Consider the following 27,877-nt stretch of genomic DNA (forward strand, 5'->3'; position numbering starts at 1 on the left):
TGGCTGACAAGGGGCTCTAACTCCTGGCACATTAGGCTTTGCAGGCTCCATGTGCCCGCCTGGATGCTGGATGACTCCACATGCTAGGCCCAAATCCAATGACACCCTGCGGACCTTTCCAACCTTAACACTGCACAGGAAGGTCTACTGAAGTCCGACCGCTGTCAAGATGGCACGTAACGAGGCCCAGCAATGCCAATCCTGAGTGGTCAGCCCTCCGCAGCCACAGGATTCTCATCCAGACACAACTAACACAGGCCAAACTGGAAAGAAGCCATGCATGTGAACACACACACACACAGTTTTTTCCCAAGCCCGGTACGGCAGCCCCTAGCGTGGCATGGCCACCGTCTTGGGGAGGGGACACAGCGATGATTTGGAGTATATGGAGGTGGCACAGGCTGTGTGTGCCAGCACCCACGTTGCACAGGAACCGCTCTCCCGAGGACGGGGGGATGATAGCATGTGTGGCATGTGCTAAGTCACTGGGTCGTCCCCGACGGCTCACAGCCGGAGCTGCAGCGCACCCGTGGACCGAAGGCTCCTGGTGCTTCACACACTGCAACACCCGGCGTGGCAATGAGAGACATGGTGGGGCTCGGGGCTGGGCAGGGCGGCAGAGAGGAGGGGTCACCCTCGCCGTCAGGCTGGGAGGGGTCCCGGGGGTCCTCAGCTGGTCCCACGGCTGGCGAGATCGCAGTCTGCACAGCTCACACTTTCCTGCAGCAGGGCCACCGGACGGAGGGCCTCACAATACCAGGCGGGGGCTCCGCCACTCCAGCCACGCCCCCAGCCTTCCAGTATTTGCTTTGAAATAGGGTCCCGCTAACCTTGCCCAGGATGGCCTCTAACTCTCCATCCTCCTGCCTCCCCTCCGCAGGGGCGGGGGTTAGAGGTGGCCCCTCATCTTAGACACACCTTCCACACACCGCAGCCAAAATGAAAAGCTAAACCACACGAACTAAATGGCCAGATGTTTTTAATCAAAACAAAGAAAAAAATACATCGGATGTTCCCCAAAGCAAAATATACAGACAGTAAAAGGATGGAAGAGAAAAAAAGGGAATACACACCAGCCAAATACCCCGACAGGTGGCCAGATGACAGGGGAACCTGCTTTGCCATCAGAGGCGAAGACGCACAGGGACAGGGACAACGCTGTAATACAAAGAATGCACACTGCTGCTGAGGTTAAAACCTGTAGGCCCAGGGCTGGGAAGGTGGCTCAGTGGCAGATGCTTGCCTCGCATGCATAAGGCCCTTAGTTCGATTCCTCAGCACCACATAAGCAGAAAAAGCCAGAAGTACCACTGTGGCTCAAGTGGTAGAGCGCTAGTCTTAAAATGATGAACAGCACCCAGGCCCAGAGTTCAAGCCCCACAGCAACAGACCCCCCCCCCAAAAAAATAAATAAAACTAGCCAGGTGCCAGTGGCTCACACCTGTCATCCTAGCTACTCAGGAGGCAGAGATCTGAGGATCACAGTTCAAAGCCAGCCTGGGCAGGAAAGTCCGTGAGACTCATCTCCAATAAACCACCAGAAAACCAGAAGTGGTGCTGTAGCTCAAGCGGTAGAGTGCTTTGAGGTGAAGAGCTGAGGGACAGCGCCCAGGCCCAGAGTTCAAGCCTCACAAGACAAAAAAAAAAAAAAAAACAACTGTTGAAAATGAACTTTACAACTTGGGGGGTGGGGGCAGTTGTGGAAGTTGGAGGGAATGGACGGAGGGGAAAAACGAGGCAACAATGTTCTCATTACCTTGCTCATGTAACTAACCCCTCTGTGCTGTTCTCTTACAATAAAAAACTACGCAAACTGTAAATCCTTTACCTGTCCGTCAAGGTCCCATCAAACCTACTGGAAATGCTAGGGACAGTGGGGTGCATGAGCAAGTATGACATACGTCCCAGCAAGAACAGAGCTGTGCGTGTGGCCCAGGTGCCCAGGCGGTGTGGAGGGACGTTGCGGTGGGCAGGACCAGCAGGGTGCTGGCTGAGGTCCAGCAGAAGCCGCTGGGGGACGCGGAGGGGCCGCCGCGGTGGTCACAATGTGCAGAACGGGGGCGAGGCGGGAGCACGCACTTCTCTGCTCCATGCCCACCGACGCCCCCCACGCCCCAGAACCGGCGTGCCCAGGAGCAAAGAGCACCGACTCAATCAGTGGAAGTTTCACGCATACAAGTGCGTGTCACCAGTGGCGACCTGCACACAGGTGGGCGTCTCTGGGGACAGGGAAGGGGCAGGGCCTACAGGAGTTGGCAGGGTGGGCCCTGGGGACTGCCAGCCGCTCGATGGTGCTGGGCCTGTCACATGTGCACAGCAGCCTGGTCATCCATCTGGAATCCTCGTTCCTCAGAAGGCTGAGACCTAGAGGATCGAGGCGCCAATCTAGCCGAGGCAAAAACGTTTGGAAGTCTCCACCGCCAGCTGGCCAGCAAAATGCCCACTGGAAGCAGGGTTCAAACAGTAGAGTAGTAGAGTGTCAACCATGAGCAAACAGGCTGCGCTAAGCTCCTGAGAACAAGCCCTGTGCTAGTGTAGTGCCAAAACACAAGTGGAGGAAAGCACCGGGGAGCTGAGCGGCACCTGAGCCTCTCCCGAGCCTGGGCTCTGCACGGGGCCCAGGGCTGTGGGAGGGCTCAGCCTGGCCTGCCAGAGAACCCACCAGTCTGATGAGGAAGGGGGAGAGTGATACAGGAAGCACAGATTTCTACAAAGAAATTCACCAGCCTGTATTTCCTGGGAGGCCAGGGCTCACACCACAGCCAAGACTGGTCCTGGAGGGGGCACAGTCCCCGTGTTGAGCCTCCCATGCTGGAGGTCTTGCTGTCCCAGAGGTGAGTCACCTCCCACACAGCACTGTGCTCAGACTAACAGTGGCAGGAAGGCAAGGCACTTGGGGGAAGCAGAAGCAGCGAAGCCGCTGGGGCGGCAGGACTGTTTCTGGTAGGCAAGTCACTGCCAGAGCGCACAGCGGCGCCTACTGCGCGTGGCACAGAATCACCAAAGAGCCAGTGTGAGCCGGGCGCCGGTGGCTCACGTCTGCCATCCTAGCTACTCAGGAGATTGAGATCTGAGGATCGTGGTTCAAAGCAGAAAAGTCCTTGAGACTCTTATCTCCAATAAACTGCTCAGAAAAAGCCAGAGGTGGCTCTGTAGCTCAAGGGGTAGTGCACTAGCCTTGGGCAAAAGGAGCCTAGGACTGCACCTAGCCCCGGAGTGCAAGCCCCAGCACTGGCCCAAAACACAAACCAGTGCGGCCCGGCACAGGCCGAGGGCCTTCCCAACAGCAGCCACCCTTTCTCCGGAACAGCACACACCTCTAAGCATGGAGACGAGCTTCTGGTGTTGCCGCCGGCCGTTCCCGCAGCTGCACGAAGCCCACCTTTACTGATCATGATTAGCTCCAGATGACACCTTGCAGTGTGCGCGGAGGAAGCCACCGGCGACCTGCTCCACATCAGTCACCACCCTGGAGGCCGAGGCCGAGGCCGGCAGGGGGCATCCTCACACACCTGGCTCGGGCCTCTGCAACCTCTGCACCGGCGCCTGCGGGAGCGCGAGGCGCTCACAGCGCTTTCCATACCAGAACTAGTGAAAAGCTGACAGACAAGTGCTGTATCCAGCGAGGCAGAACGTTCTGGAGCCTGGAGAGCAGGGGTTGTGCTGTGCCGAGCTGCTGGAGACCTAGCTGCGCCCCGTTCCTGATGAGTGGCCGCGGGCGGGGGCGGGGGGCTCCGGGCGGGGTCCGCAGGTCAGGGCTGCGGGCCGGGCCGCGCCCTCTTGCTGGGCCCCGGAGGGCTGTGCGGCCGCTTCCTCCCCCGCTGCTGCTGCAGCCTCTCCCCCTTCTTCCTCAGGTAGGAGGCCATGTTGTCGAAGGTGGCCTTGTAGAGGCTGTGGAAGCTGTCCTCCGCACTCACGGAGCCTGTGGCAGGAAGGACGAGAGGCGGCTGGCCCCACAGCCACAGCCGGAGCCGGGCCCAGAACCCCGGGCCCCAGCGCTCCCGCGAGAGGGACGGGGACGGGCCCCTCGCAGGACTCTCCACCTGCCACACCTTGACCCACGAAGGCGAAGGCGAGCAGCTGCGCTGCTGGGGGCACAGGCGGGCAGGGGCCCCGCGGGGCTGGAGCAAGCGGCTCCCGTTCTGAGTTCAGGTCCCTCAGCCAAGGACCCTCCCCACACAGGGACGGCCCCGCTCCCCCTGGGCACGCGCTCACCTTCCAACATGGCCCAGTCCCCGCGGAGCCGGCTGGAGAGCCTCTGGGACACGGCGCTTTCACAGACAGGCTGGAGAAGACAAAGAGCCCGGATGGAGGCTGGGAGCACCGCACCAGGACGTGCGCCCGGAGCCTCAGCGGCCTCTCAGCGCGGCCGCCGCAACGCTGCCCAAGACGCCGAGAACTGGGAAGAGGCAGGAGGCCGCAGGACGTCCCGGTGTACCCGCCCTGCCCCCAGCCCGACTCGGGAGACAGCTTCCGCGGGCCAGGCGTGCCCAGCACTGCAGAAGGGAGACTGCGGTCCACAGCTCCTCCCTGTCTTCGTCCAGGGCCCCAATGCCACACGCAGGGCCAGCTTCACCACCACAGAGGAAGGTGGGATGGGGGGGGGGGGGAGGGCGGCGGTAAATGCCTGAAGCACGGCAGGGACAAGCTGGCCAGCTCCCAGGTCCCTTCCCCAAGCCAGGCCTCCGCTGTGGTCCATCAGGAAAGGCCCTGCGACCCAGGCGAAGCTGGAGGGGCTCGGGACAGTGGCGAAAGACAAGACAGCAGCCCAACACGGACACACGCGCGCGTGCGGTGGAACCTCACCTGCCACCGGCCATCCACAGGCCTCCAGAGCACGAGGGGGGCCTCGCGGCAGTCCTGCAAAACCCACAATCCCCGGGCGTCCTCGAACACGACGTCCCACACCCGCTGGGGGAAGCTGAGCTGCTGTCTGAATGCCAGCTGCCGTGTGTCAGCATCGAGCTGGAAGACGAACACGGCAGGAACGCTTCCCAAGAGAGAAACAGTTGCGATCAGGACCTCAGGCCTGGACACGCCAAGCCGGCCCACAGCCCACACTGCAGCCGCCGCACACGCCGGAGGCCTCAAGCTGTCCCAAACCCCTGTGGGGAGGGGGCTCTGCAGTCTGAACTCTGGGTTAACTCTGGCCAGTGCAGGACAGAGGGTAAGAGAGGGTGTCATGGACAGGAGTGGAAAAGCAGTTCCTCTCTCCTCTGCAAACCTGTGCCCTCAATTCCAAGACAGCCGGGACTGCTGCCCAGGCCATCAGAGCACAAAATGCAGAGCACGGAGAAGCCGAGACCTGCCTGGCCAAGGAAGAACACACGCTCAGGAAATGCCTGCTGTGCAGCACAGCACCCCTGCGCCCGCCCTGTGCTACCCCAGCTCTTGTGGGCTGAGAGGGACTGAACTGCCAGGCACAGAAGCTCAGGAGGAGCTGCCACCCTTCAAGATGGCGGGTGTGGGCACCACACGAGGGACCCACTGCCCTCACACCAGGGAGGAGCTACCCCACGGCCCTCGCTCTCCGTGCCTGCCTTCCCTCCTTCCAGGCTCTCCAGTCGGCCCGGCTTACCAGTCACACAGCACTGCCACGCAGCTCTCCTGGCCCCAGAACGTGATCCTGGATGCAGCAAGGCCCTGCAAGGAAAAGCAGCTGAACCCCACCCTGAACCCCACCTTACAGACCGCCATCAGAGCAGGGCTTAGCACCACGGCTCCCTCACACTGCCCAGGGCCAGGCGGGTGTAATAACATCCTCACAGCGCTGCCGGGCGGGTGTGGGTGGGTGGGTAGGTGGGTGGGTGGGTGGGTGGGCGGGCGGGCGGCAGAGCTACCTGCGGCCCTCCCTGGCCCGCCCAATGCATGCAAAGCCACCGGACAGGAGGAAAACAAAGAGGGATTTCTACCAGACAAAAACACCATGGGCACAGCCATGCTTCCCTAGCAGGAAATGTTAAAACAAAGTCAGGCGTGGTGGCTCGTGTCTATAGCCTCAGCATTTGGGAGGCTAAGGCAAGAACAGCAAGTTCATGGCTAGCCCAGGGTACTTAGAGCTCCTGTCTAAGAAAAGGGGGAGAGGGCACTGGTGGATCATGCTCAAGAGGCTGAGATCTGAGGATTAAATTCCAAAGCTATACTGGACAGAAAAGTCTGAGACTCTCCAATTAACCACCAAAAGTGGAGCTGTGGCTCAGCTGGTAGAGCAATAGCCTTGGGCAAAAAAATAAAAAATGGAATGACGGAAAGGGTGTGACACCACTCAAGATGCACAGTACTCCTAATCTGACTTGCTGAATTGAAACCTCTTTGTACAAAAACGTAAAAAAAAATTTTTTTGCAGCTCCAGGCTGGCCCGGTAGAGGGCAGAAGCTCTAACCCCCAGTTCTCATGAAACACACCAGCCTGTGGAGACCTAACCAATGCTCAGGCTGCGAGGCGCAGCAGGATGGACAGGGAGCGCCGGCTGGCCCCATCCCAGCCACTCAGGACGAGCAGGCCAGGGTCTTTACCAAGAACCACTACTTTCCAATTGTGAGTGTGATTAGCTGTTTGGACTACATAATTCCCACCTTGTGACCAAGTACCTCTAGAACTGGAAACATGGACTGATACTTCTTCTCCCAGTGGGAAAAAGTTTGCCATTAACAGCAATGCCCACAACCCAGCCGACTGCAAGAGGCCGTGGACAGCTAACACCTGAAGTGAGCACACAGCTACCTTGTGGTCCTTGGATTCCGCTGGCCCCCGCAGGCCAGCCAGGTCGCAGCAATGGAGCTGGAGGCCACTCCTGTACTCCCACAGCCGCAAGGTGCCGTCCTGCGCACACAGATGACACACGGTTAGCACAGGGTGCACAGACGCAGGAAAGCTCCCAAGGGTCACACGCCTAAGCACAGGTGGAAGACACAGGGGGCTGCACACTGACCACCAGAGTTTCCTTAGAACAAAGCCCTCTGTGAAGACAGAGCAGGTCATCAAGAAAAACAAACCGCCTGGGGCTGGGAAGGTGGCTCAGTGGTAGAGCGCTTGCCTTGCATGCATGAGGCCCTGGGTTCAATTCCTCAGTACCACATAAGCAAAAAGAAAAAAGCCACAAGGAGAGCTATGGCTCAAGTGGTAGAGCGCTAGCCTTGAGCTGAAGGACAGTGCCCGGGCCCAGAGTTCAGGCCCCACAACCGGACCCAAAAAAAAAAAAAATCACCTAAATGGCCAGACTGGTAACTAAAGTCCACATGCGGGGTGTGGGGCCAGGCATGTAAGGGGCACCACCCGGCAGCAGGCACTTGTGTCCCAAAGCCAAGCTGGAAACAACAGCCATCTTCATACAGCCTTCCTGCACTAGCAGAGCACTTACCCCAGAGGAGGACAGGAGCAGCTCAGGGTGACCGGGCACCACAAAGATGCGGCTCACAAACCTGCAAGGAGACAAGGCGGGGTCATGGCTCCAGTTGGCTCAGTGGTAGAGCACTTGCCTTGCATGCATGAGGCCCTGGGTTCGATTCCTCAGCACCACAGAAGCAGAAAAAGGGGCTGGGAAGGTGGCTCAGTGGTAGAGCACTTGCCTTGCATGCTCAAGGCCCTGGGTTCGATTCCTCAGCACCACATAAGCAAAAAGGAAAAAGCCGGAAGTGGCGCTGTGGCTCAAGTGGTAGAGCACTAGCCTTGAGCTGAAGAGCTGAGGGACAGTGCCTAGGCCCAGAGTTCAGGCCCCATGACCGGACCCAAAAAAAAGAAGCAGAAAAAGCCGGAAGTGGGGCTGTGGCTCAAGTGGTCGCGCGCTAGCCTTGAGCTGAAGAGCTGAGGGAAAGCGCCAGGCCCAGAGTTCAAGGCCCCACAGACCAGCGCCCCCCCCCACACACAAAAAAAGGACCAATACTGGGGAAAATGCCAATGTCAGAAGGTGATGGCCTACATGGGCCAGGCAGGCTGGGACAGCATGTGGGGGGGGAGGGAAGGGAGTACACATTTCTGGGTCCCCAACACACAACCCTTCACAGAGGGAAACCTTGCCAGGCAGGAAGTGGCAAGACACTGGGCATGGCAGCTCTACCCGCCTCCAACCACCCAGACACACTGGGGGCCGGGCTGAGGCCGGCGTCACCGACGCTCAGCGCCGGCCTAGAGGACAGCTACACGCAAGTCCAAGCTATCATGAGGGGCAAAGAGTGACCACCAACCTTCTGAAGGTCCAATTCTGCATTTGCCCAAGTGGAAAATAGGAGCAATCTCAAAACTGAACTAAAACCTCCAACTGTTTCCACTGCCTCAAATTCTGGATTTTTTAAAGCAATCCAAGCAACAAAACTGTGCTTTCCTATGCAAACTGCTGGGAGAGTGGCCTCTTCAGAAACGCCTCCGCCACTGCGTGGAAGTCCACTGAGCCCCTCCCGCCAGGCAGCACCCTGGAGGCCACGGATGGTGTGGCAGGAGGCCGCAGCATCCGCCGCTTCCCTCCTCACCGTCAGGACTGCAGGTGTTCACCAGGTCCTGACACTGGGAAAGCTTTCCAGAAACCACATGAAAAAGGGGGTGAGGAGTCCACGGGAGCGCAGCTCTCGTGTGCACAGCCTGCTGCCCAGGTGCGTGTGCCCTGCCACAGTGCTGAACGCCAGGCTGCCCCATCAAGTGAGCCTCAGAGGTCAGGAGGCTCTGATGCAGCCCGCAGGGCCGGCGGAGGGCGGGCCAGGCTCTGCGCACGGCCCCGGCTGGTCTGCCACCACTGGCAGAGGCAGCACTCACTCCGTGTGCCCCAGGCAGAAGGCCTCAATGCTGTGCGGCGCGGCTGCCCAGCTGACGCGGATCTTCTCATCACGATCTGCAGTGAGCACGAAGCAGTCATCAGGACTCACGGCCTGCGTCACCAGGGGTCAGAAGAGAAAGCCATTCACTCACTGGCCTCTTACGAGCATGGCATCTGCGCTGCCCCCTCTCCCCCCCCCCCCGCCCCGAGATCCCCCCAAGGAAGGCCGCCTCTGAGGCTGTCTGCTGGGAACCGAAGTCCACAGCCAAGGCAAGGCTAGAGACTGGAAGGGGGGGGAGGACCCACTGCCTGTCAGGCTGTCCCGGCTACACCACGGGCTGCTCTAGCCCTCAAGGGCTTCTGGGCCCCACCGGCTGGGACATCCTGGGAAAAGCTAGGCCCTGGGAGGAGCAAAGTTGAGGGCACAGAGCTCATGGCACACAGTGAGCACGTGCACAGCTGTGGGAAGAAGTGCAGGCTAGGGCTCTGCCACTGCAGCCCCTGGCCGCGTCCCTTCACCCGCACAGCCACGCTCCCGCCGACTTCCCTGGCTTCTTTGCACTGCCATCCTCACTCCTCAGTCTGTCCTGCGCACTCCCCTTGAACTCCCAGCCCTGCCTGCCAAAACCTCACCCAGGACAGTGACCCGAGGTGGCTGCTACGTACCACGTCCAGCAGCATGGACAGGTGCCCGAGCTCCAGCCTGCCTGGTCCCTCGGGCTCCAGCACCGAGAAGGAGTAGACGTCTCCAGACTTGTCGGCTACCAAGACCCGCTCCTCGGAGGCCGTGAAGGTGAGCGCCGTGCACCTCCTCACCACAGCCCTGAGGGCCAAAGAGCGCCCCAGTCAGAACAGAGTTCCCACGGACCTTCGGGCCTCAGACAACAGTGTGGCTTACAATGGGGAGGAGCTGCTCCCCAGGCTTCTGCTTCAAGACATGTTCAACGAGCAACACAAGGTATTTGCGCTCATCACACATGGCCGGCGCTATGTGACTACCCTGCTACTGGCTAACGAGTGATCTGGACACAGGCAGGCAGGCAGGCAGGCGAGGCATAGCTTTGACAGAGCTAACTCATTCTCTACCTGTGCTCAGGAACTTCAGTGCTCTGAGGCCCAAGTCAGGTCTTGCCATGCACCCCACTCAAAGACAACACTTTAGACCAATTTGGCTTGTATACAGTTTTTCATAAGAGAACTATCCACTGGCTGAAATCTGAGGATCATATTAAAGCCAGCCCAGTCAGGAGACTCTTATCTACAATGATACTCTTATGGACAATTAATCTCTCAAAAGGCTGGAAGTGGAACTGTGGCTCAAGTGGTAGAGCGCTAGCCTTGAGCAAAAGAATCTGAGACAGTGCCTAGGATCTGAGTTCAAGCCCCAGGACTGGGGAGGGAAGTGAGACCGTTCAAGCCAGGTACAGTGATGCATCCTAGCACTCAGATGGCTGAGGCAAGAGGCTCAAATTCCAGCCAGGTGCTGCAGGCTAATGCCTGTAATCCTAGCTCACTCAGGAGGCTTGCAGTTCAAAGCCAGCCCAGGCAGGAAAGTCCAGGAGACTCTTATCTCCAATTAACCACCAGAAAACCAGGAATGGCACTGTGACTCAAGTGGTAGAGTGCTAGCCTTGAGCAAAAGAGCTCAGAGACAGTGCCCAGGCCCGAGTTCAGCCCATGACCGACCCAAAAAAAAAAAAAAAAAGAGGCTTAAATTCCAAACCAGATATGAAGGTGAAAAAAAAGAAAAGGAAGGGAAAGGAGGGAAAAGGAAGAAAGGGAGGGAGAAAGAAAGAGAACTGATTTTTAAAAAAAGGAGGAAAAAAGGAGAGGGAAGGAAGAGGGGAAGATGGAAGGAAGGAAAGAGGGAGGAAGGAAGAGAGGGAGGGAAGAAGAGAGGGAAGTTGGGAAAGGGGAGGGAAGGAAGGAAAATGAGAAGGGAGGGCGGAGGGAGGGAGGGGGAAAAAGAGGGAAGGAGGGAAGGAAGGTGGGAAAGAAGGAAGGAAGGAAGGAAGGCCCGCTCATCCGTCCCTCCTAGTACGATTTGATATAAAATCTTCTCATCCTTGCTGCATGTTCAGGAAATGTTGGGGAGCCATTCATGACTACTGTGTCCTCGAAAAACAAGGATAAACTCTAATACTGCACATGCTCTGGGCTACAACTGGAGACAAGAGTCCCTATCTCCAACCCTCCCCACCCACAGGGTGCTTGGCCCTCACCTCCATGACAAGTGCAGGTGAGCAGCACCACCCCACCCCGCGCAGCCCCAGTAACAGAGGACATCAGTGAGGACAGCACCAAGCTCCTGCTTCTGAGAAGAGCAGGAGGGAGAGGAGGCGTACCCAACAAGGACCACAGAACACCAAATCATACTGGGGAACTTAAAGAGCCCAGCCAGCATAATGCGCCACAGTGACACCACCCGACAAGACCATGGAGGCACCAAGGCACCAGCTCAAGAGACAAAGGTTCACAAAATGTAGGCGTCCCCGAGATGTGGTGGAGGCGGCCTGAACAGAGTTTACTAGACTGTGCTGGGTGGGAGGAAGGCGAGGCCAACCCATCCCAACACCCACCTCGCCCTCCACCTACCCACTTCCTACCCAGCCACATGGGCTCCCTCATTTCTGAGGAACGCAGGCTGATGGCCCTGCTCCTGCCAGCCGTGGAACTGGAAGAGCACTGTGTGTAAAGAAAACCAGTGCAGCAGACATGGGACGTTGGCCAGAGAAGCTGCCTTAGTCTACTGGAAATTGGTTCATACACCAAAGTGCTAAAGCAGTATCTGAACTGTAGCTGGTATTCCACATGAGTGGTTTATTACTATGGTTACTGTCACTACTACTACTGACATGCAGGTACAAGGGGTGTATGTGACATCTTAATGATTCAGTGTGAGCATTTCATACCTGACACTCAGACATTGCCATGGTTTTGTACGGAAAAGAATCAGACGCTTACTGTCATCAGTTAAAGCAAAATAGCTGCCAGATGTGGAGAAGGTGGACGCCAGAATCATGTCACTCCCTTTGTCCACAGGCTGTCTGTCCTCCCTGAGACACAAGGAAAACAGTTAGACCTCACCTGGGAAAGCCTCCTGAGGCTTCAGTCCTCAGTGGCCAGCATCAATTTCTCTCATGATCAAATTAAGCAATTTGAATACCCAAAACACAACGACCTAGTGGGAGACCTCAGAAGGTTCAGAGAATATTTCTCAAACTATAAGAATGAAGCCTAAGTAAGTAGTGTCTCTCAGTGAACATGCTAGTATCCAAAAAAATTGATCTGGAAGGGCCAGTTCTGGGTGTTATTAAAAATAATAACAGAAGTGAAACATAAGACCAACTATACTAAGGAACACACAAATCACATGCTCTGCTTTTTGTATCTTTCAGTTAGATGAAGTTACTTAGCATTAACTTCAATTCACTTTAAATGTTCACTCTTATTTCAAGAAATGAAAAGATAGTTGATTGCTAATAGAAACTAAAGATATTTGGAGAAGTCCTAAACATGCCTAAATGAAGAGCCTGTTCCACCTTCCTTTCTTGAGGTGGAACTCATTTATCCACATTTATCCATGGGGAAGAAACATTAAGAAGTCAAAGAAGCCGGGCGCTGGTGGCTCACGCCTGTAATCCTAGCTACTCAGGAGGCTGAGATATGAGGATCTCGGTTCAAAGCCAGCCCGGGCAGGAAAGACTGTGAGACTCCTATCTCCAATAAACCACCAGAAAACCGGAAGTGGCGCTGTAGCTCAAGTGGTAGAGCACTCGCCTTGAGCTGAAGAGCTGAGGGACAGTGCCCAGGCCCGGAGTTCAAGCCCCAAGACCGACAAAAAAAAAAAAAAAAAAAAGAAGTCAAAGAATAATTCTCCTCTCCCAGCTCACAGGCCTCCCCGGCACCTCACCCATTACTTTCTGGTGCCTTCTCTTCTGTTGCACTGCAATCGTACATGAAGACACTGTCATCATCACTAGAAGGAAATGACAAGAATGAGCAGTTGGTTAACAAAAAGGTAGCATTGCTTCAGAACAAACAACATTTGCACACTCATTACATTAAGGGTCTTATCAACCGATTCCCCCCCCCCCCCAGGACAAAACGGCCTATGTAGTGTGTCAGGGGAAAGTTCAACTCTTCTCTAAAAAGCTGTACCAGCCAGTTATGACCTTGGACCTATGCCCCTCCCCACCAAAGAAAGAAGGAAGGAACCGGCAACAGGACCATGCCTGCTGCCCTCTACTCAAGAGGCTGGGAGCTGAGGGTCAAGATTCAAATCCAGCCAGCAATGTCCTTCAAACTCTTATCTCCAATCAACCAGAAAAAAGGCCGGAAGTAGAGGGGTGATTTAAGTGGTAGAGTGTCAGCCTTGAGCTAAGGGGCAGTGATCGGGGCTGAGTTCAAGCCCCAAGACAAGCAAAAATAAATACATAAAAAATAACAGGAATTAATAAGCTGTTCCTGCAAGCACTATACAATCAACACATGGGTCTAAGAAATTACGTTCCGACACTGCTGAATGTTCATCGAAACCTTGCATCCCAGTTTAAGTGCGTGTAACAGAGCCAAGCGTTCGCCTACAGGGAAAAGCCGCTCTCCTCCGGCAGGGCTGAGCCCCACTCCGCTAACCCACCCCTGCTCCGGCCCGGGAGCGCCTCGAGGTGACAGCTCGCGGGCTCTGCGGGGAGCGCCCCGCAGGACGGAAGCCGCCTCCCACGCCGCCGCTCCCGCCGGCCGGCCCCCTGCGGGCCCCAGGCCGAGCCCGGGCTCCACAGTCCACGTCACGCGGGGTGCGGGCCCAGCCCGGGCGCGGGGCCCAGCCCGGGCGCGGGGCCCAGAGGCGGAGGGGGCCGCAGGTGAGACGCGCCGCGGTGTGACGGGACGCGCCGCGGCCGGCCCCCGGGCCGGGCTCCGGGTCGCCCTCGCGGGAGCGACCCCACGAGAGGGATCGGAGCCTTGGTGAGCGATCCCTGACCCCTGACGCCGCCGCCGCCCGCGCGCCCAGCCCGCGCCCCCACCTGCTCGCAGTGGAGGTGGCCAGGAAGCGGCTGCCGCCCCGCACCACCAGCGCCTGGCCGCACAACGCCAGCCCCGCAGAACTCGCCATGCGTGCACCCCGCCCGCCGCGCCGCCACCGCGTGCGTCGGCCGTCGGCGCGGGGCAGTGACGTCACGCGCAGGCGCCGTGGCCCCGCCCGCTCGGCCCCGCCCACTCCGCGCCGCGCCGTCGGCGGGGCCGGGCGTTCCGCTCGTAACCCTGGGCGGCCGTTCGGTGAGGTCCACCCCGACGCAGTGTCCCAATCCCCCGAGCCCTTCTCCTGCGTGGCGTTAGGCTCCGCCCCGCACGGACGCCGCCGTCCGTCCTGAACAAACGCGAGGCCCTAGTAGCATCCATTAGAAGGCTTCTCACTCTCCCTTTGTCCTTCTGTCCGTCCTTCTTTTCCCCTTCTTCCGGCTCGCCTTCCTCCTCCTCCTCCTCCCCTTATCTGCTTTCCTCCTGACCTATTCCTCCGACCCTACCCACTTCTTCCTCCCCCTTGCTCCTCTTCCCATTCTTCTCATCCTCTCCCCACTTTCTTAACTACCCATAGTTTTCTCTCCCCTTCCATATAAATATTACAATTAGAATGTCAAGTTTTGATTAGAATTGAATGTATTCGGTTGTTTTGAAGAAAATCATGTTTATGATGTCTAGGAGCACCTTTTCATTTGTGTCATCCCTTTCGTATCAACAAAAAAATTTATCATCTTCCTCAGGGCATATGCAATATTTTATATTTACAAAAAAGGCGGGGGGGACTCGACAAGCGCCTGGTGGCTCACGCCTGTAATCCTAGCTACTCAAGAGGCTGAGATCTGAGGATCACGGTTCAAAGCCAGCCCGGGCAGGAAAGTCCATGAGACTCTTATCACCAATAAACCACTAGAAAACTCGAAGTGGCGCTGTGGCTCAAGTGGTAGAGCACTCACCTTAAGCTGAAGAGCTGAGGGACAGCACCCAGGCCCTGAGTTCAAGACCCACAACCGACAAAAAGAAAGGAAGGAAGGAAGGAAGAAAGCAAAGGGTCATAAGTGGGGCGCCAGTGGCTCATGCCTGCAATCCTAGTTACTCAGGAGGCTCAGATTTGAGGATCACAGTTCAAAGCCATCCTGGGCAGGAAAGTCCGTAAGACTCATGTTTAATTAACCACCAGAAAACCGGAAGTGGCACATTAGCTCAAGTGGTAGAGTCACATCTGACCAAATCAAAAAGAGTCTCATGGACTTTCATGCCAGTCTGGCTTTGAACCAAGATCCTCAGATCTCAGCCTCCTGACACATGAGCCCCTGGCACTCTGCAAATATTGACTTTGTGATCCTCAGTTAGTGGCACAATTGGCAAGTGATTGGATCATGAGGGCACTAACTCCGTTAATGAGTTAATCAGTTGATAACCTCGTTGTTGAATGGCTTGCTAGGTGGTGAAGCCTAAGTTTTGAAAGGCATATTTTGCCCCACGGCTTCCTGGGGCATGTTCTTCCTCTGCCACGTTCTGCCTCACTCCAGGTGGAAAGCAATGGAGGTGGCCCATTCTGGACTGTAACTGATGAAAACATGAGCCTGAGGAATTTTTTCCTCCTTTTTACTTGTTTACTCAGGCATGTTGTCACAGTACAAAAAGCGAACACAGTGCCCAACGTGAGGGGCAGATATTTGTCCTGATCAACACTCTGCTAAAGTTTTCATTTTTAAATTGCCTCACCTTGACGTTAATATTGTAAGCCAGAAACAAGGTCAATGTATGCGGATGGATAACGAATATTAGGAAACCGCATTGATGACACATCAAATTACCGCAGTTGGAGCTACTAAAAATAAAGTGGGTGGCTCAGGCCTGTAGCTCTAGCTACTCAGGGGCACGAAGATGTGAGGATGGTGGTTCAAACCAGCCTGGACAGGAAAGTCCGTCAGACACGCCTCTCCAACCAACCAGCGGAAATCTGGAAATGGAGGTGTGGCTCAAGGGGCAGAGCTCCAGCTTTGACCAAAACAAAATCTAAGGGACAGAGGCTGGGCCCAGTCCCAGCACAAAATGAATAAACAAACCCACAGAGCAGGGAGACTATCAAGTAGGAGCCGAAATACGGGCGTGGATCGTAAGGCTGTGAGCCCCGGGAGAAATCCCAGACAACGCTGCGGGGACAAGGACACGGGAGGGCAAGGTGATCCGGTGGAAAGCAGACCTGCCCTCCGCGGGCGCCGGGCAGACAGGGGCCGCCCCAGTAGCCTCGTGGGATTTCCGCAGCCACGGGGCGCAGCGCGGCCGGGCACCCCGCGGCTGGGCACACCGCAGGGTCCCGCGCCCGGGTCCTGGCAAGTCCATAACGCTCCGGGGCGGGGCCTCTCGCGCCGCTGCCTGGAATTGGTGGCTTCGGCCTTAGGGGCGTGGCCCGGGGAGCCGCCGAACTCGGAAGTCGCTGGAGTTGCGCACGCAGGCCTCGGCCCCACCCCCTGTGCTGTGAGTGGTGAGCGCGCCCTCAGGGGCGGGTCCTCGGGCGGCGTCCTCCGGCGGGTTCACGTCCCTGCCTGCGACCTCCGCTGGCGGCGTCTTCACCATGGCGGCCTGGGTCCTGCTGCGGCGTAGACCGCCCGGGGTCCTCAAGGTAAAGGAGGAACCTGCCGCCCCGCCCCGCGCGGCCGCGGAGCCGACGGAAGCCCGGGTGGGGGCGCCCTTTGGCCGTGTTGGCGGCGTCACTGCCGACCCGGGACCCGGCGCGGTGACCGAGGGAAGGCCGGGGGGGGGGGGGGCCCGCGCGTGCCCGCCGCCCAGGCCCGGGGCCGCCCACCCCCCCCCACCCCCGCCGACCCGGGACCCGGCGCGGTGACCGAGGGAAGGCCGGGGGGGGGGTGTCCCGCGCGCGCCCGCCCGCCGCCCAGGCCCGGGGCCGCCCACCCCCCACCCCGCCGACCCGGGACCCGGCGCGGTGGCGGAGGGAAGGCCGGGGGGGGGGGGGCCCGCGCGCGCCCGCCGCCCAGGCCCGCAACCCCGCGACCCCGCGACCCCGGGCCAGCCCTCCGCGCAGCGGGTAGGCTGGCTGCGCACCCCACGACTTCTCCCTGGCGGCCGCGGAGGGCCAGCCTTGTTGGCGGCTCGTAACGAAGGCACTTTTTTCCCTTTTCAGTGTCTCGTGGTTTCCGAGGTGACACACAGCGGGGTCGCACCGCTGACACCCGGCCGTGCGCGCATTTCCTGTCGCATAGCGTCGGCTGTGCCCTCACTGTCGCCCATTCCCCAAGGAACTGTCAGGGCCCGGCTTAACCTGGTGACTTGCAGGCAGGTGAAGCCGGCTTAGGTCACCTGACCTGGTAGAGGAGGGCTTGCTTGTCAAATTCAAGGGACTTGACGATCTTAAAAAGTCAGTATATACCTACCATTTTAGAAATTTATGTTGGTCCTGGATTGGAGTCCGGCCCGGACGCTGTCCCTGGGTGTCCTGTCCTCGAGGCTGAGCTCTTCCACTGCAAACTCCACCCTCAAGGACGTGCAAGCTTTTACTGCAAAAATAACTGTTAAGTGCAGGTCGGAGAGAGAAGCCATTGTCACATGTTCACTTAGCCCTCCAGTCATCTCGTTCCCAAGGACTTTAGAACTCCCTCTTACATGTGCAAATAATATGTGTACATGCAAGCCGGGGCTGGTGGCTCAGGGCTGTCATCCTAGCTACTCAGAAGGTTGAGAGCTGAGGACCACGGTTCAAACCCAGCCTGGGCAGGAAAGTCTGTGAGACTCATCTCCAATAAACCACCAGAAAACTGGAAGTGGCACTGTGGCTCAACTGGTAGAATGCTGGCCTTGAGCTGAAGAGCTCAGGGACAGTGCCCAGGCCCAGAGTTCAAGCCCCACAACTGACAAGAAAAAAAATGTGTACATGCTTATAGTCATAAGCAAATGCTTGCACTTTTTTTTGTTGTTCAGAATCTAGCATCTGGAGAAGTAGGCTTTAGTGAGTATCTGCTGAGTGAATCACAATGTTAGATTTTTTTTTACTTAAATTGTAACACTTTCTTAAGTTTTTTGTTATAAAGGTGATGTACAGAGGGGTTACAGTTACATAAGTCAGGTAAAGCGTATGTTTCTTTTTGGACAATGCATTGTAACATTTTTGAAGAAAACATTTATGTGGCAATTTTTGTGATAACACTTCTGCTGCATTACTTTGTAAACTGTTTTGCAGAAAAGCAAAACCATATTTTGTAGAATAATAGGAACTTAGAGACTGAACAAGCATATATGTATAGGAGAATATCTTTTTTTTTTTTGTTCTGAGGTTTGACTTAGCTAGCACTCTTATCACTTGAGCCACTGCTCTACTTGTCCTTTTGGTGGTCAATTGGAGATAAGAATCTCATGGACTTTGCTGCTTGGCTGTCTTGAGCCTTAGATCTCAGCTTCTTGAGCAGCTTGGATTATAGACATGCGGCACTGGTGCCTAACTAGGAAAATGTCTTTAACCCAGATGTTAATGCATTATGTAATACTGGTTTGTCCTTGAACTTGGGTATTTTCTTGAAACTTTTTGGGAATGTTCCATCTGACCATCTATATGTAGTAGTAACATGTATTTGTATATAGTAGTTGTTTTTATAAATGGTTTTACTCTTAACTCCATGTATTTGTTACCTCTTGTCAGACTATGCTCCTAGAAACACAGATGTTTCGAGGACTTACTTCGACTGCTTCTCTCTGTGAACTGGTGAAGAATAATACAGGACTGCCATCAGGTTCTAAGAAGCCAAGTCCATCAAAAAGTAAGATTGTCAGAGTTGGGAAGGTGGCTCAGCATGAGGCTCTAGGTTTGATTCCTCAGCACCACATAAACAGAAAAGGCCGGAAGTGGCACTGTGGCTCCAGTGGTAGAATGCTAGCCTTGAGCTGAAGAGCCCAGGGCCAGTGCCCAGGCCTAGAGTTCAAGCCCCACAACCGACAAAAAAAAAAAAGTAAGATTGTCATGGTAGCTGCGAGGGACAGAGGGGGCAAAGTAGATGGTACAGTCAGCCTCCCAACCTGAACACGAGTTTTCCTAGCTAGGTAATATCTGGTTCTTCATCTTTGCAGTGTCCGGATTCCAATCAGACCTGACTAAGATCAATGACAGATTCTAAATTAAACACATCAGTACTGTCAAAACATTTGATTCTGCATTAGCTCCAAATTGGTTCTGTCTGTACCTTCCAAATGCCAACATGGCACAGAACAAGTGACATCTGGTTCTGTAGCAGTCTGTGGTCCTGCCACAGATCCAAACTTCTGTGAGGTTGTAAGACACCCCCTCAAACACACATACACATATACTTATTTTCCTTCACTTGGTTCTGACTTTGCTCCATCTCCATGAGACCTGGCTGTGCTTCTCCAGGTTTGCCTCACTGTAGTCTGGTTTGTTTTGTTTTGTTTTTGTTTTAATATTCCTCTCTCTGATACTGGGATAGCACATCCCCATTGCAGGAAAACAGAAAGGTAATATAGAAGATAGGAAGTAGAAATGTGATATTTAAATGTTTCTCTTTGGGGAATAATTTTGTGTCCTACTTTTTGCTCATTAATGATACCTAGTCATGAATGAGGTCCACTGAAGTTAGTGTGAGCTGATGAAAGCCAGTTTTCTCTGAGGACAGTGCTACTGATGGGCCTCATTGCAGGTCTTTGATCCCCAGATGAGCTTGGAGAACGGTAATGGAGTCTGGTCTTATTTTCATTAAAATAGCATTTTCTCAGTTTGAATATTTGAAACTGTTTAGATTCTTCGGCTCGTTTTCTCTTTGATCTGTGCAGAGACATCAGTAGATAATTAATACTTGAACTTAAACGTAACCTTCCCTTCCAGTAGCTTTTCACATTGTCCACCTGGGCTGTAGAACTAGAAGTCACTTTTGTGATGGCATCTGTGTGTGCTGACACGTTCTTTAAATGTAAGAATTCTTTGTGGTGGGGCTGAGAGTTGAACTCAGGGTCTTGTACTTGCTACGCAAGTGCTCCACCACTTGTCATACCCCCAGCCAGAACTGTTCTTTTTTCAGACCTAACAGTAGCACTGTCACATCTAAGAAGTGTTGACAATAAGAATGACAGTTAGCTTCTGTGTCATCTTAGCACAGCCTTTTGTTTGTTTTTGCATGCTGGAGTGACAGCCAGGGCCTCAATCAGCCTGCATGTTTTTGGCATTTGTTAAGTGTTTAATGATAAATGGTTGTTGGATTTTTATTACTAAGTCTTTTTTTTTTCTTCCCTGTCCTGAAGTTTGAACTCAGGGCCTGGCTTTACTTTCTTCTGCAAAGGTTGCTGTGGTCCCAGATGAGCATACAGTATGCTGCGAGACAGAACTGATTTGAGCAGCTGGTGTCTGTCACATTGTCTGTCCAGGAAAACCAAACTTGAGCTAAACAGAGTCAGAGGTTAGGTATCATCCTGAATGCAGGCCACATGGCTTCTCCAGTGGCACCGTGTCTGCTCTAGTAAGTGTAGACGTGGCATGGACACTGGGTGTGGGCACTGGGTGAGGTGGCACTGCAGATCAGCACTGCAGGCTCCCTCGGAGCACAGAGAATGGGCAAGGCCTGGGTCTCCACCAAGAGGAAAACACATTCTTGTCATCTGTTAACCTTTGTGTAACTAGTATGAATAAAAGAAACTTATTTCACTCTGTTTTGGCTTCGTGCATGGTAGGCAAGCACTCTGCACCTTGAACCAGGCCTCCAACCCTCCTGCTTTTGCTTTGTTTTTTAGATAGGGTTGAGTTTTTGGCTTACAGTTCTTTGCCTGAATAGCGAGACCACAGGTGTGCCTATTTTTGATGTAAAGTCTCGATACCTTTTGCCTGGATTGACCTCAAACCGTGATCTTGCTACCTCAGCCTCCCAGTTAGCTGGGATTACCAGAGTGAGCCACCACAGTTGGATTAAAGTTTCCTTCTCAGACAAAATTTTTAACTGATATTATAGTCAATCCCATCTGAAACGTTTTATTTTCAGTACATATAAATAGTCTATATTTAGGCTTTTTCCCCCCCTGTATGTGTGTTTATTTCAGTGGTGATCGGACCCGAGGCCCATGCATTTACCCCCATTACTTCCACCCAATAATGTAGTTTGTAATTTTAAAAGTCGCCTTTGGCTAGGTATGTAGTCCAATGGAAGAGTGCTTGCCTACATTATAGGAGGACCCATTTGGAGCCCAAGCATTGCACACACACACACACACACACACAAAAAGGAGATGGGTAGAGTCAGTCCTTATCATTTTTCTCTTCAAAACAGCTATCTGAGATAGCCTTGGGTCCAGTCGTGGGGCCTGAACTCGGCCTGGGCGCTGTCCCTCAGCTCTTCAGCTCAAGGCTAGCGCTCTACCACTTGAGCCACAGCATCAATTCTGGCTTTTTTCTTTTTTCTTTTCTTTCTTTCTTTCTTTCTTTGTTTGTTTTTTTTTTTTTTTTTTGCTTATGTGGTGCTGAGGAATCAAACCCAGGGCCTTATGCATGCAAGGCAAGTGCTCTACCACTGAGCCACCTTCCCAGCCCCAGCCTTGTTTTTAATACTTGGAAAATTCAGACTCAAATAAGTGGGCCCAGCCGGATTCTCCCCCTCTCCCTTCATGGGGCTTGAACTCTGGGCGTGGGTGCTGTCCCTCAGGTCTTTAGCTCAAGGCGAGCGCTCTACCACTTGAGCCACAACACCACTTCTGGTTTTCTGGTGGTTTATTGGAGATAAGAGTTTCACGTCCTTTCCTGCCCAAGATGGCTTTGAACCGTAATTCTCAGATCTCAGCCTCCTGAGTAGCTAAGATGACAGGCATGAGCCGCCTCCTAGCAGGATTTGAAGGCCAGCAAGTCACTTCTGGCTGTGAAGAGTTTCTGTGCTGTCTAGCTGTAGTTCAGAGAGCAGAGGCTAACAGTGCCACCCACTTCCCTGTTTTTCTATCCAACATGTGCCACTGAGGGTCTCCTGTATCAATCCCTGCTCTGAGTGTAGATTCCTTTGGCCAGAGCCAAAACTAAAACAAGCCTCCCTTAATGCTGGGGGGCTAGGGCAGTTTCCTCTGACTCATCCATTCACTGTGCCCACTCACTCACTCTCTGGCCTGTTTCTATTCCTGACTTTTCTTCCATTATATTCTGTCAATTGGTCATGGGTTCCCAAGCTCAGCAAACACTTAAAGCCTAGGGCTGGGAAGGTGACTCAGTGGAAGAGTACTTACCTCACATGTATGAGGTCCTGGGTTAGATTCCTCAGCACCACATAAGCAGAAAAAGCCAGAAGTGGTACTGTGACTCAAGTGGTAGAGCACTAGCCTTGAGCCAAAAAGCTGAGCGACTTGTGCCCAGACTCAGAGTTCAGGCCCATGACCGACAAAAAAAAAAAAGCATTTGTGGGAAGATACTTCTCTCCCAGTGAAAGAAAAAGGAGAGAGATGTATGTGCGCGTGTACCCAAGAACCTGGGCATTGTCTCTCAGCTTTTTTTGCCTCAAGGCTTATACGTTGTCCCTGAACTTTTGTGCTCAGGGCTAGCATTCTACCACTTGAGCCACAGCTCCACTTCCAGCTTTTTGGCGGTTTAGTTGGAGATAAGATTCTCACAGACTAGTGGTGCCATAGCTCAAGTGGTAAAGTGCTCGCCTTGAGTTGAAGAGCTGAGGGACAATGCCCAGGCCCAGAGTTTAAGCCCCACGACCGACAAAAAAAAAAAAAAAAGAATCTCACAGACTTTCCTACCTAGGCTAGCTTTGAACCATGATCGTCAGATCTTAGCCTCTTAAGTAGCTAAGATTACAGGCATTAGCTACTAGCACGCAGCATGACAGACATATTTGAACTTACCCTAATTTTTTTATAGTTTAAAATGTGTTTCCAGTGAAATGGTTGATGTTAAATTATATCAGGCCCTTTTAATGTTGTGAAACTCATTTTCTTGACTGAAGAAATGCAAATGACTTGAAAAAAGTCTTTTGAAGGAATTTTTTCTGTGTATGCTGGTACCAGGGCTTGCCTTACCTCTTCCATCCATCTACAACCCTTTTACTCTGTGGTGGGTGCTCTACCACTTGAGCCACACCTCTAGTGCCCCTTTTGTGCTGGTTAATTGGAGATAGTCTTTTGGACTTTTCTGCACAGGCAGACTTTACACCACAATCCTGAAATCTCAGACCCCTGAATAGCTTAGGTTACAAGCATGGGTCCTCAGGGCCAGGCTTAAAGAACTTTTTTTAGGGCAATTTTGCTTAGTCCCTCCCCCAAATCCTTACTATCTGCTATATGTGTGCACACACCTAAACTCAAACCACAATTTCATCTATATTTTTGCTGTTTTTCTTCAGAAAGTTGAACTTCTGAACTTTTCAAATCTTTGCAAAGCACAAATACTTGGGGGATTTTAGTAAATAAAGAAATTATACATTTGTAAGACCTTAATAGTCATCTGAAAATACCTGTATTATAGTTTGTCTTCAAGTGGGTGACGTGGTTTAAAAATAACCACCATCAGGGAAGCCACCAGAGTGAGTCTGGAGGTGAGTGAGGCTGGCAGCTCCCATCTGCGTAGTGTTCTGCTGTGGGGGAAGGAAAGCATCTCTCCTTGCTGCCACCCAGAAACGGGCACCTTGCCCACGGTGGCACGCACGCACTCGCTGGAGAGTGGCTTCCTGGACCCACTTGGGTCTTGAGTTGGTCACACTGAGGACATGGAAATGATATATTGATTTGTGATGAAATGTCTATGACACTGGCTCAGTGACTGTTGAATTAAATATTAAAACTATGATTCCTCTTTATGCCATTTCCTAGATGTAGTACAAGCAAAGGAGAGGGGCCAGCCACTAACCAGCCAGCCAGCCGCCGGGCTGGCTGCACCCTTGTCTCCACCGGGGTCCCCCCCCACGGGTGGGAATAAAGGCCAGGTAGCACCCGGCTCCTGCCTTGGTGGCAGCATGCGGCTCACAGATGAAGGGCTTCCAAGACCTCTCTCAAGAAAGACCTTGGTAGAGTTTCCTCAGAAAGTCCCCTCTCCACCCCGAGAGCAGAGTTCTGACTCAGACTCGTCCTCATCCTCATCCTCATCCAGCTCCTCTGATTCTGAGTCCGATGAGGAGGGGCTCAGCTCAGAAGCTGCTCCCCAAGTGGTGAGCAAAGGCAAGAAAGGGTTCCTCAAACCAGAAGCATCCGGTTCCTCTAAGAACAGAGCCCCTGAAATCTCGGGATCAGCCAAAGAGGAAACTGAGGCACAGAGGCCACAATCAGATGTCACCTACCCAGAGCAGCCTCCGCAGCCAAGGAAGAAAGGAGCCAGACCCACGCCTGTGATGCCCAGGCCACAAGCTGAGAAAGAAGTTTTGAAACAAAATCTAAAGGAAGAACAGTTACAAAAAAGATTCAGATTGAATGAGACAGAGAAAGCAAGCCAAAAACCACGAGAAGTCAAAGAAATCTCAGCTGACCACACGCAAGGCAGGCTGTCTGCAGGGCTCAGCCCTGAACCCACATCACAGATAGAAGAGGCCGGGCCCAGAGGGCAGCTGCCAACCACTGTCTCAGGGGCCCAAAGCAGACAGCTGGAACCCAAAGAGACAGAGCCAGGGAGGGAGGCAGCACCTCTCCTGGCCAGAGAAGAAAATGCAGGAAAGCTGGAAACTGGACTCTTGGTGGCCAAGGACAAGATGGGGGATGCTCAGGTCCCAGCAGGCAGCTGGAATGCAGTTCCTGTCCAGAAGGCGGTCTTCAATGAAAAGATAGCAGCTCCCAAGCTGAAGGGGGGTCCTCAGGAGATGGTCGGCGCAGCCCCACCCACAGAAGATGCGGCACAGGGTACTCTTTGCCATCCCTTGGGGTGGCCAGATGCTAAAGAGCCACTTCGTATTTCTATGCACTTAGAATCTTTATGGTTAATCCCATTGTGAAATCAAAATGTGGCCTGTAACACTGTCCTGGCTGGACAGAGAGGTCTGTCTTAATTATCAACAACACTCCTCTGTGCACACAAAGTCCCAAGTTAGTCTATATTTCTGTCAAAGTAGTAGAGCAAGCCCTTGCACTCTGAACTGCTATCTAGCCAGTGTAGTTTTTGGAAACTGGCAGCTTTAGCAAGTGTTCATTTCACGAATGTGCTGGGCATCCGGGTGAGGAGAGCCTTAGGTGTGGCTCACATAGGTCGAAAGCAAAGTGGGGAGGGGGATTCACAAGTTAGGCCTGAAGCAGGAAGCTGCCCACCAAGGCAGCTGTGGACTGCACAAGTCTTTGGGGCCCAGTACCATCCAGCAACGTTGTATCCTCTCATGCTACTTTTCCTTGAGCGCAGACTTGCTGCCGTGGTGCAGCTGCTGGGTGGCCACTAGCAGGAACGCTTCCACCTTAGCATCTGCGTCTCCTAAGCCTTCTTTAAAATGTATCATCGCTAACCAGGCCTTCCTCCTCTGGCTGCAGTTTTCATTCTTCCTTTTTACAGCTTGCCTTGTCTTAATTTGTATCACCTGGTGCATAATTGTTTCTGGTTGCAGGATGTTGACAGGATTTATGTGTTTCCTTCCTTTTCTATTTTCTCCCTCTTTCATTAATATGCAGAGCCAGCGCTTGCCAGACCTCAGGACCTGCCTTTCTGACACTGTTGTTTTCTGTCTTGCTCTCAAATGGAGAGGCCTCAGGAAAAGACAAGATTTAGGGAATTCTAGATCACAGACTATTTTGAAGAAAGAAATGTCAGGGCTGGAGTGTAGCTTTGTTAATATTAGGTTTTTGCCCAACATGAGCAAGGCCCTAGGTTCTATTCCTAAAACAGCAAATTAAAAAGTAAATAAGAGATCTTCCCTTCCTCAACCTTAAATATTTTCTTTGCCCCAAAGGCTGCCCAGGAGTACACCCCTCTGGTAGGGGCTCTCTGTGCAGGCTTGCTGTTGGATTGCTCTTGTTTCTGTGTTTGTTGCTGATTCTGGAGCTAAAACTCTGCCTCATCCATTTCCTTGGCTTTTTTGCTCAATGCTGATACTATACCACTTGAGCCACACTTCCAGTTCTTTGCTGGTAATTGGAGATAAGAGTCTCACAGATTTTTCTGCCCTGGCTGGCTTAACCATTTTCCTCAAAATTCAGCCTCCCTCAGGAGGGAGCTGGGATTTACAGGCATGAGCCACCAGCACCTGCTTCTGGACCGCTTGTTGTTAGGAGTTTGTAACCCACATCTCCCCTCTGTTACATATCACAGCACACCCACTCTGAAGGTGTACACCACATGGGAGGTTGAAAAGATGTCAGCTCTGAGACATTGTTTTTTGCCAGTCCTGGGGCTTGCACTCAGGGCTATCTCTGTGCTGTCTCTTGTGCTTAAGACTAGCACTCTACCACTTGAGCCACAGCACCACTTCTGGCTTTTTGAGTAGTTTAGTGGAGATGAGAGAAAGCCACACAGTTGTCTTGCCCATCTCCCGCAGGTACTCGGTGTCAGCTGAGGTGAGGGAGAGGCGTGCATCACAGACAGGTACAGCCATGCCTCCACACACACGCATGTCATAACTTACTTGTCAAGGCCATAAACTCCACAATGTTCTTTTCAACTAATGCCTTTACTTTTGCTTTTGAGGATACTGTGCCTTTGTGGGCTTTCTTTTCTGATTAGACAGCCCATTCACCACAGGCAGGCTTCATGGAGATCACTAGGAGACAAGGACCGGTGTGGGGAAGGTCTCACCGTCCTGTTCTTCCTTCTGCAGAGCCCGTGCAGGCAAAGCCCACGCAGGCAGAGCCCAAGCAGGCAAAGCCCGTCCAGGCCCCGGTGCCCTCCAGGCCGTTTGACAACGCCATCTACAGGAACCTCCAGCACCACAACTACAACGCATACACCTTCCTGGATGTCAACCTGGACCTCTCCAAGTTCAGGCTGCCTCAGCCCTCTTCTGGACGAGAGTCCCCTCGGCACTGAGCACTAAGGTCCTGCCGCCAAGCCGTGTCACCATCGCAGCTTACCCGCCCCAATAAAATCACTCAGGCACCAAGCTGAGCGTGTGGCCTCGGTTCCCTCTGACAGGGTCCAGCAGGCCAGGACCAGCAGGACCTGCTGATTATGTATCTGAGGTAGGATACATTTAGAATACCAAGTGTGTGCTGCGGCCAGTGGACAGATGCATGCAATGAGGGAATGCCCATGTGTTCTTACTGTGCAGAGCCAGTAGTGTAGAACAGATTAACGTCAGGGAACTTCTAGTTGTTGATAAATTGGAAATGGGAGTACTATTGGAGCTATTGTGCTATTGGAGCAGTCATTTGTTCAAGTATTTGATGGAACTTGGGGAAGTTTTCAGTAGGACAAAACTCAAACTCAAAATCGTCCTACCATTAGCCTCCTCCAGAGGGCTGGGATTAGAGGTATGCACTGACATGCTCAGGTGGCCAGTGCAGTCAGAAGTAGCTTTGATTCCATGTAGATAGGGAGCAGGTGTGGTGGTTCAGGGGCCTGGGTTGAAGGAGGAAGCTCCTTCGACCTCTCACCTTTGGGTAGCAGGCAGTCCTCAGGTGGCAATCAATCCCCAGGGCCAGGCACCCACCTGGGAGACAAAACACTGACCCTTAGAGGTGACTGCAAGATCCACCCCATCTGTGCTCACTGGGGGCCTTGGCAGCCTTGGACTTCCCAGCCCCCCAAACCCTGGGCCACATAAACCTCCCCTTACAAACTAGCCAGTCTTCTACGGAGCCGGAGAACAACTGGGCCCCAGCCCACGCAGGGCACCCTGCCAAGTTGTGTAATGGGAGAGGCCCCTTGCTGCCGAGGGGCTTTGCTCACAGAGCAGGCATCAGGAGAGAGGAAGGCACAGGCCCTCAGCTGCTGGGGCCTACGCTGCCAGCTGCCCTGCAAGGTGCACTGTTTGGGCTCCAGTTAAGAAGTATACATCTTTGCCAGGTGTAGTGGCATAGTGGCACATGCTCGTAATCTCCATGCTTGGGCGGCTGAAGCAGGAGGATGGGGAGATCAAGGCCAGCCTGGGTTACATAATGAGATCCTGTCAAGAAAGAAGAGAGAAAGGAAGGGAAGGGAAGGAAGAAAGCTTCCTCTAGGCTGGCCCTAGCCCTGGGTATCTGAGAGGGGCTGGAGAGGGTCTGTGCCCCAGCTGC

At 53.8% G+C, this 27,877-nt stretch overlaps 2 protein-coding genes across 2 annotated transcripts; one reads left to right on the plus strand and one right to left on the minus strand.

The window, feature by feature from the left end:
• Positions 1-962: 962 nt before the first annotated feature.
• On the minus strand, positions 963-13,884 carry Wdr4 (WD repeat domain 4). Its single transcript, XM_070030778.1, has 11 exons — positions 13,771-13,884; positions 12,660-12,725; positions 11,659-11,802; positions 9,413-9,569; positions 8,746-8,858; positions 7,361-7,421; positions 6,724-6,822; positions 5,579-5,643; positions 4,807-4,990; positions 4,216-4,285; positions 963-3,922 (listed from the first exon to the last, which is right to left on the minus strand). Exons 1-11 carry the CDS (start codon positions 13,857-13,859, stop codon positions 3,753-3,755), a joined length of 1,218 nt encoding a protein of 405 aa, XP_069886879.1. The 5' UTR covers positions 13,860-13,884; the 3' UTR covers positions 963-3,752.
• A 2,369-nt stretch (positions 13,885-16,253) lies between these two features.
• On the plus strand, positions 16,254-26,760 carry Ndufv3 (NADH:ubiquinone oxidoreductase subunit V3). Its single transcript, XM_070030837.1, has 4 exons — positions 16,254-16,394; positions 18,423-18,540; positions 23,567-24,583; positions 26,479-26,760. Exons 1-4 carry the CDS (start codon positions 16,347-16,349, stop codon positions 26,685-26,687), a joined length of 1,392 nt encoding a protein of 463 aa, XP_069886938.1. The 5' UTR covers positions 16,254-16,346; the 3' UTR covers positions 26,688-26,760.
• The last annotated feature ends 1,117 nt before the right edge of the window (positions 26,761-27,877 follow it).

The sequence above is a fragment of the Dipodomys merriami genome, unplaced genomic scaffold, assembly GCF_024711535.1.
Source record: "Dipodomys merriami isolate MVZ:Mamm:240054 unplaced genomic scaffold, mDipMer1.0.p SCAF_2, whole genome shotgun sequence".
In the NCBI taxonomy this organism is placed as follows: Eukaryota; Metazoa; Chordata; class Mammalia; order Rodentia; family Heteromyidae; genus Dipodomys; species Dipodomys merriami.

Bases quoted from the DNA above. Each gene is read 5' to 3' on its own strand.
- Ndufv3 (XM_070030837.1), top strand. From the start codon at position 16,347: ATGGCGGCCTGGGTCCTGCTGCGGCGTAGACCGCCCGGGGTCCTCAAG. The intron at 16,395-18,422 runs GTAAAGGAGGAA...ACCTCTTGTCAG, and splicing joins GACCGCCCGGGGTCCTCAAG to ACTATGCTCCTAGAAACACA. The intron at 18,541-23,566 runs GTAAGATTGTCA...GCCATTTCCTAG, and splicing joins GAAGCCAAGTCCATCAAAAA to ATGTAGTACAAGCAAAGGAG.
- Wdr4 (XM_070030778.1), bottom strand. From the start codon at position 13,859: ATGGCGAGTTCTGCGGGGCTGGCGTTGTGCGGCCAGGCGCTGGTGGTG. The intron at 8,859-9,412 runs GTACGTAGCAGC...CTGGTGACGCAG, and splicing joins TGTCCATGCTGCTGGACGTG to GCCGTGAGTCCTGATGACTG. The intron at 4,991-5,578 runs GTAAGCCGGGCC...TCTCTTGGGAAG, and splicing joins GTGGCAGTGCTGTGTGACTG to CGTTCCTGCCGTGTTCGTCT.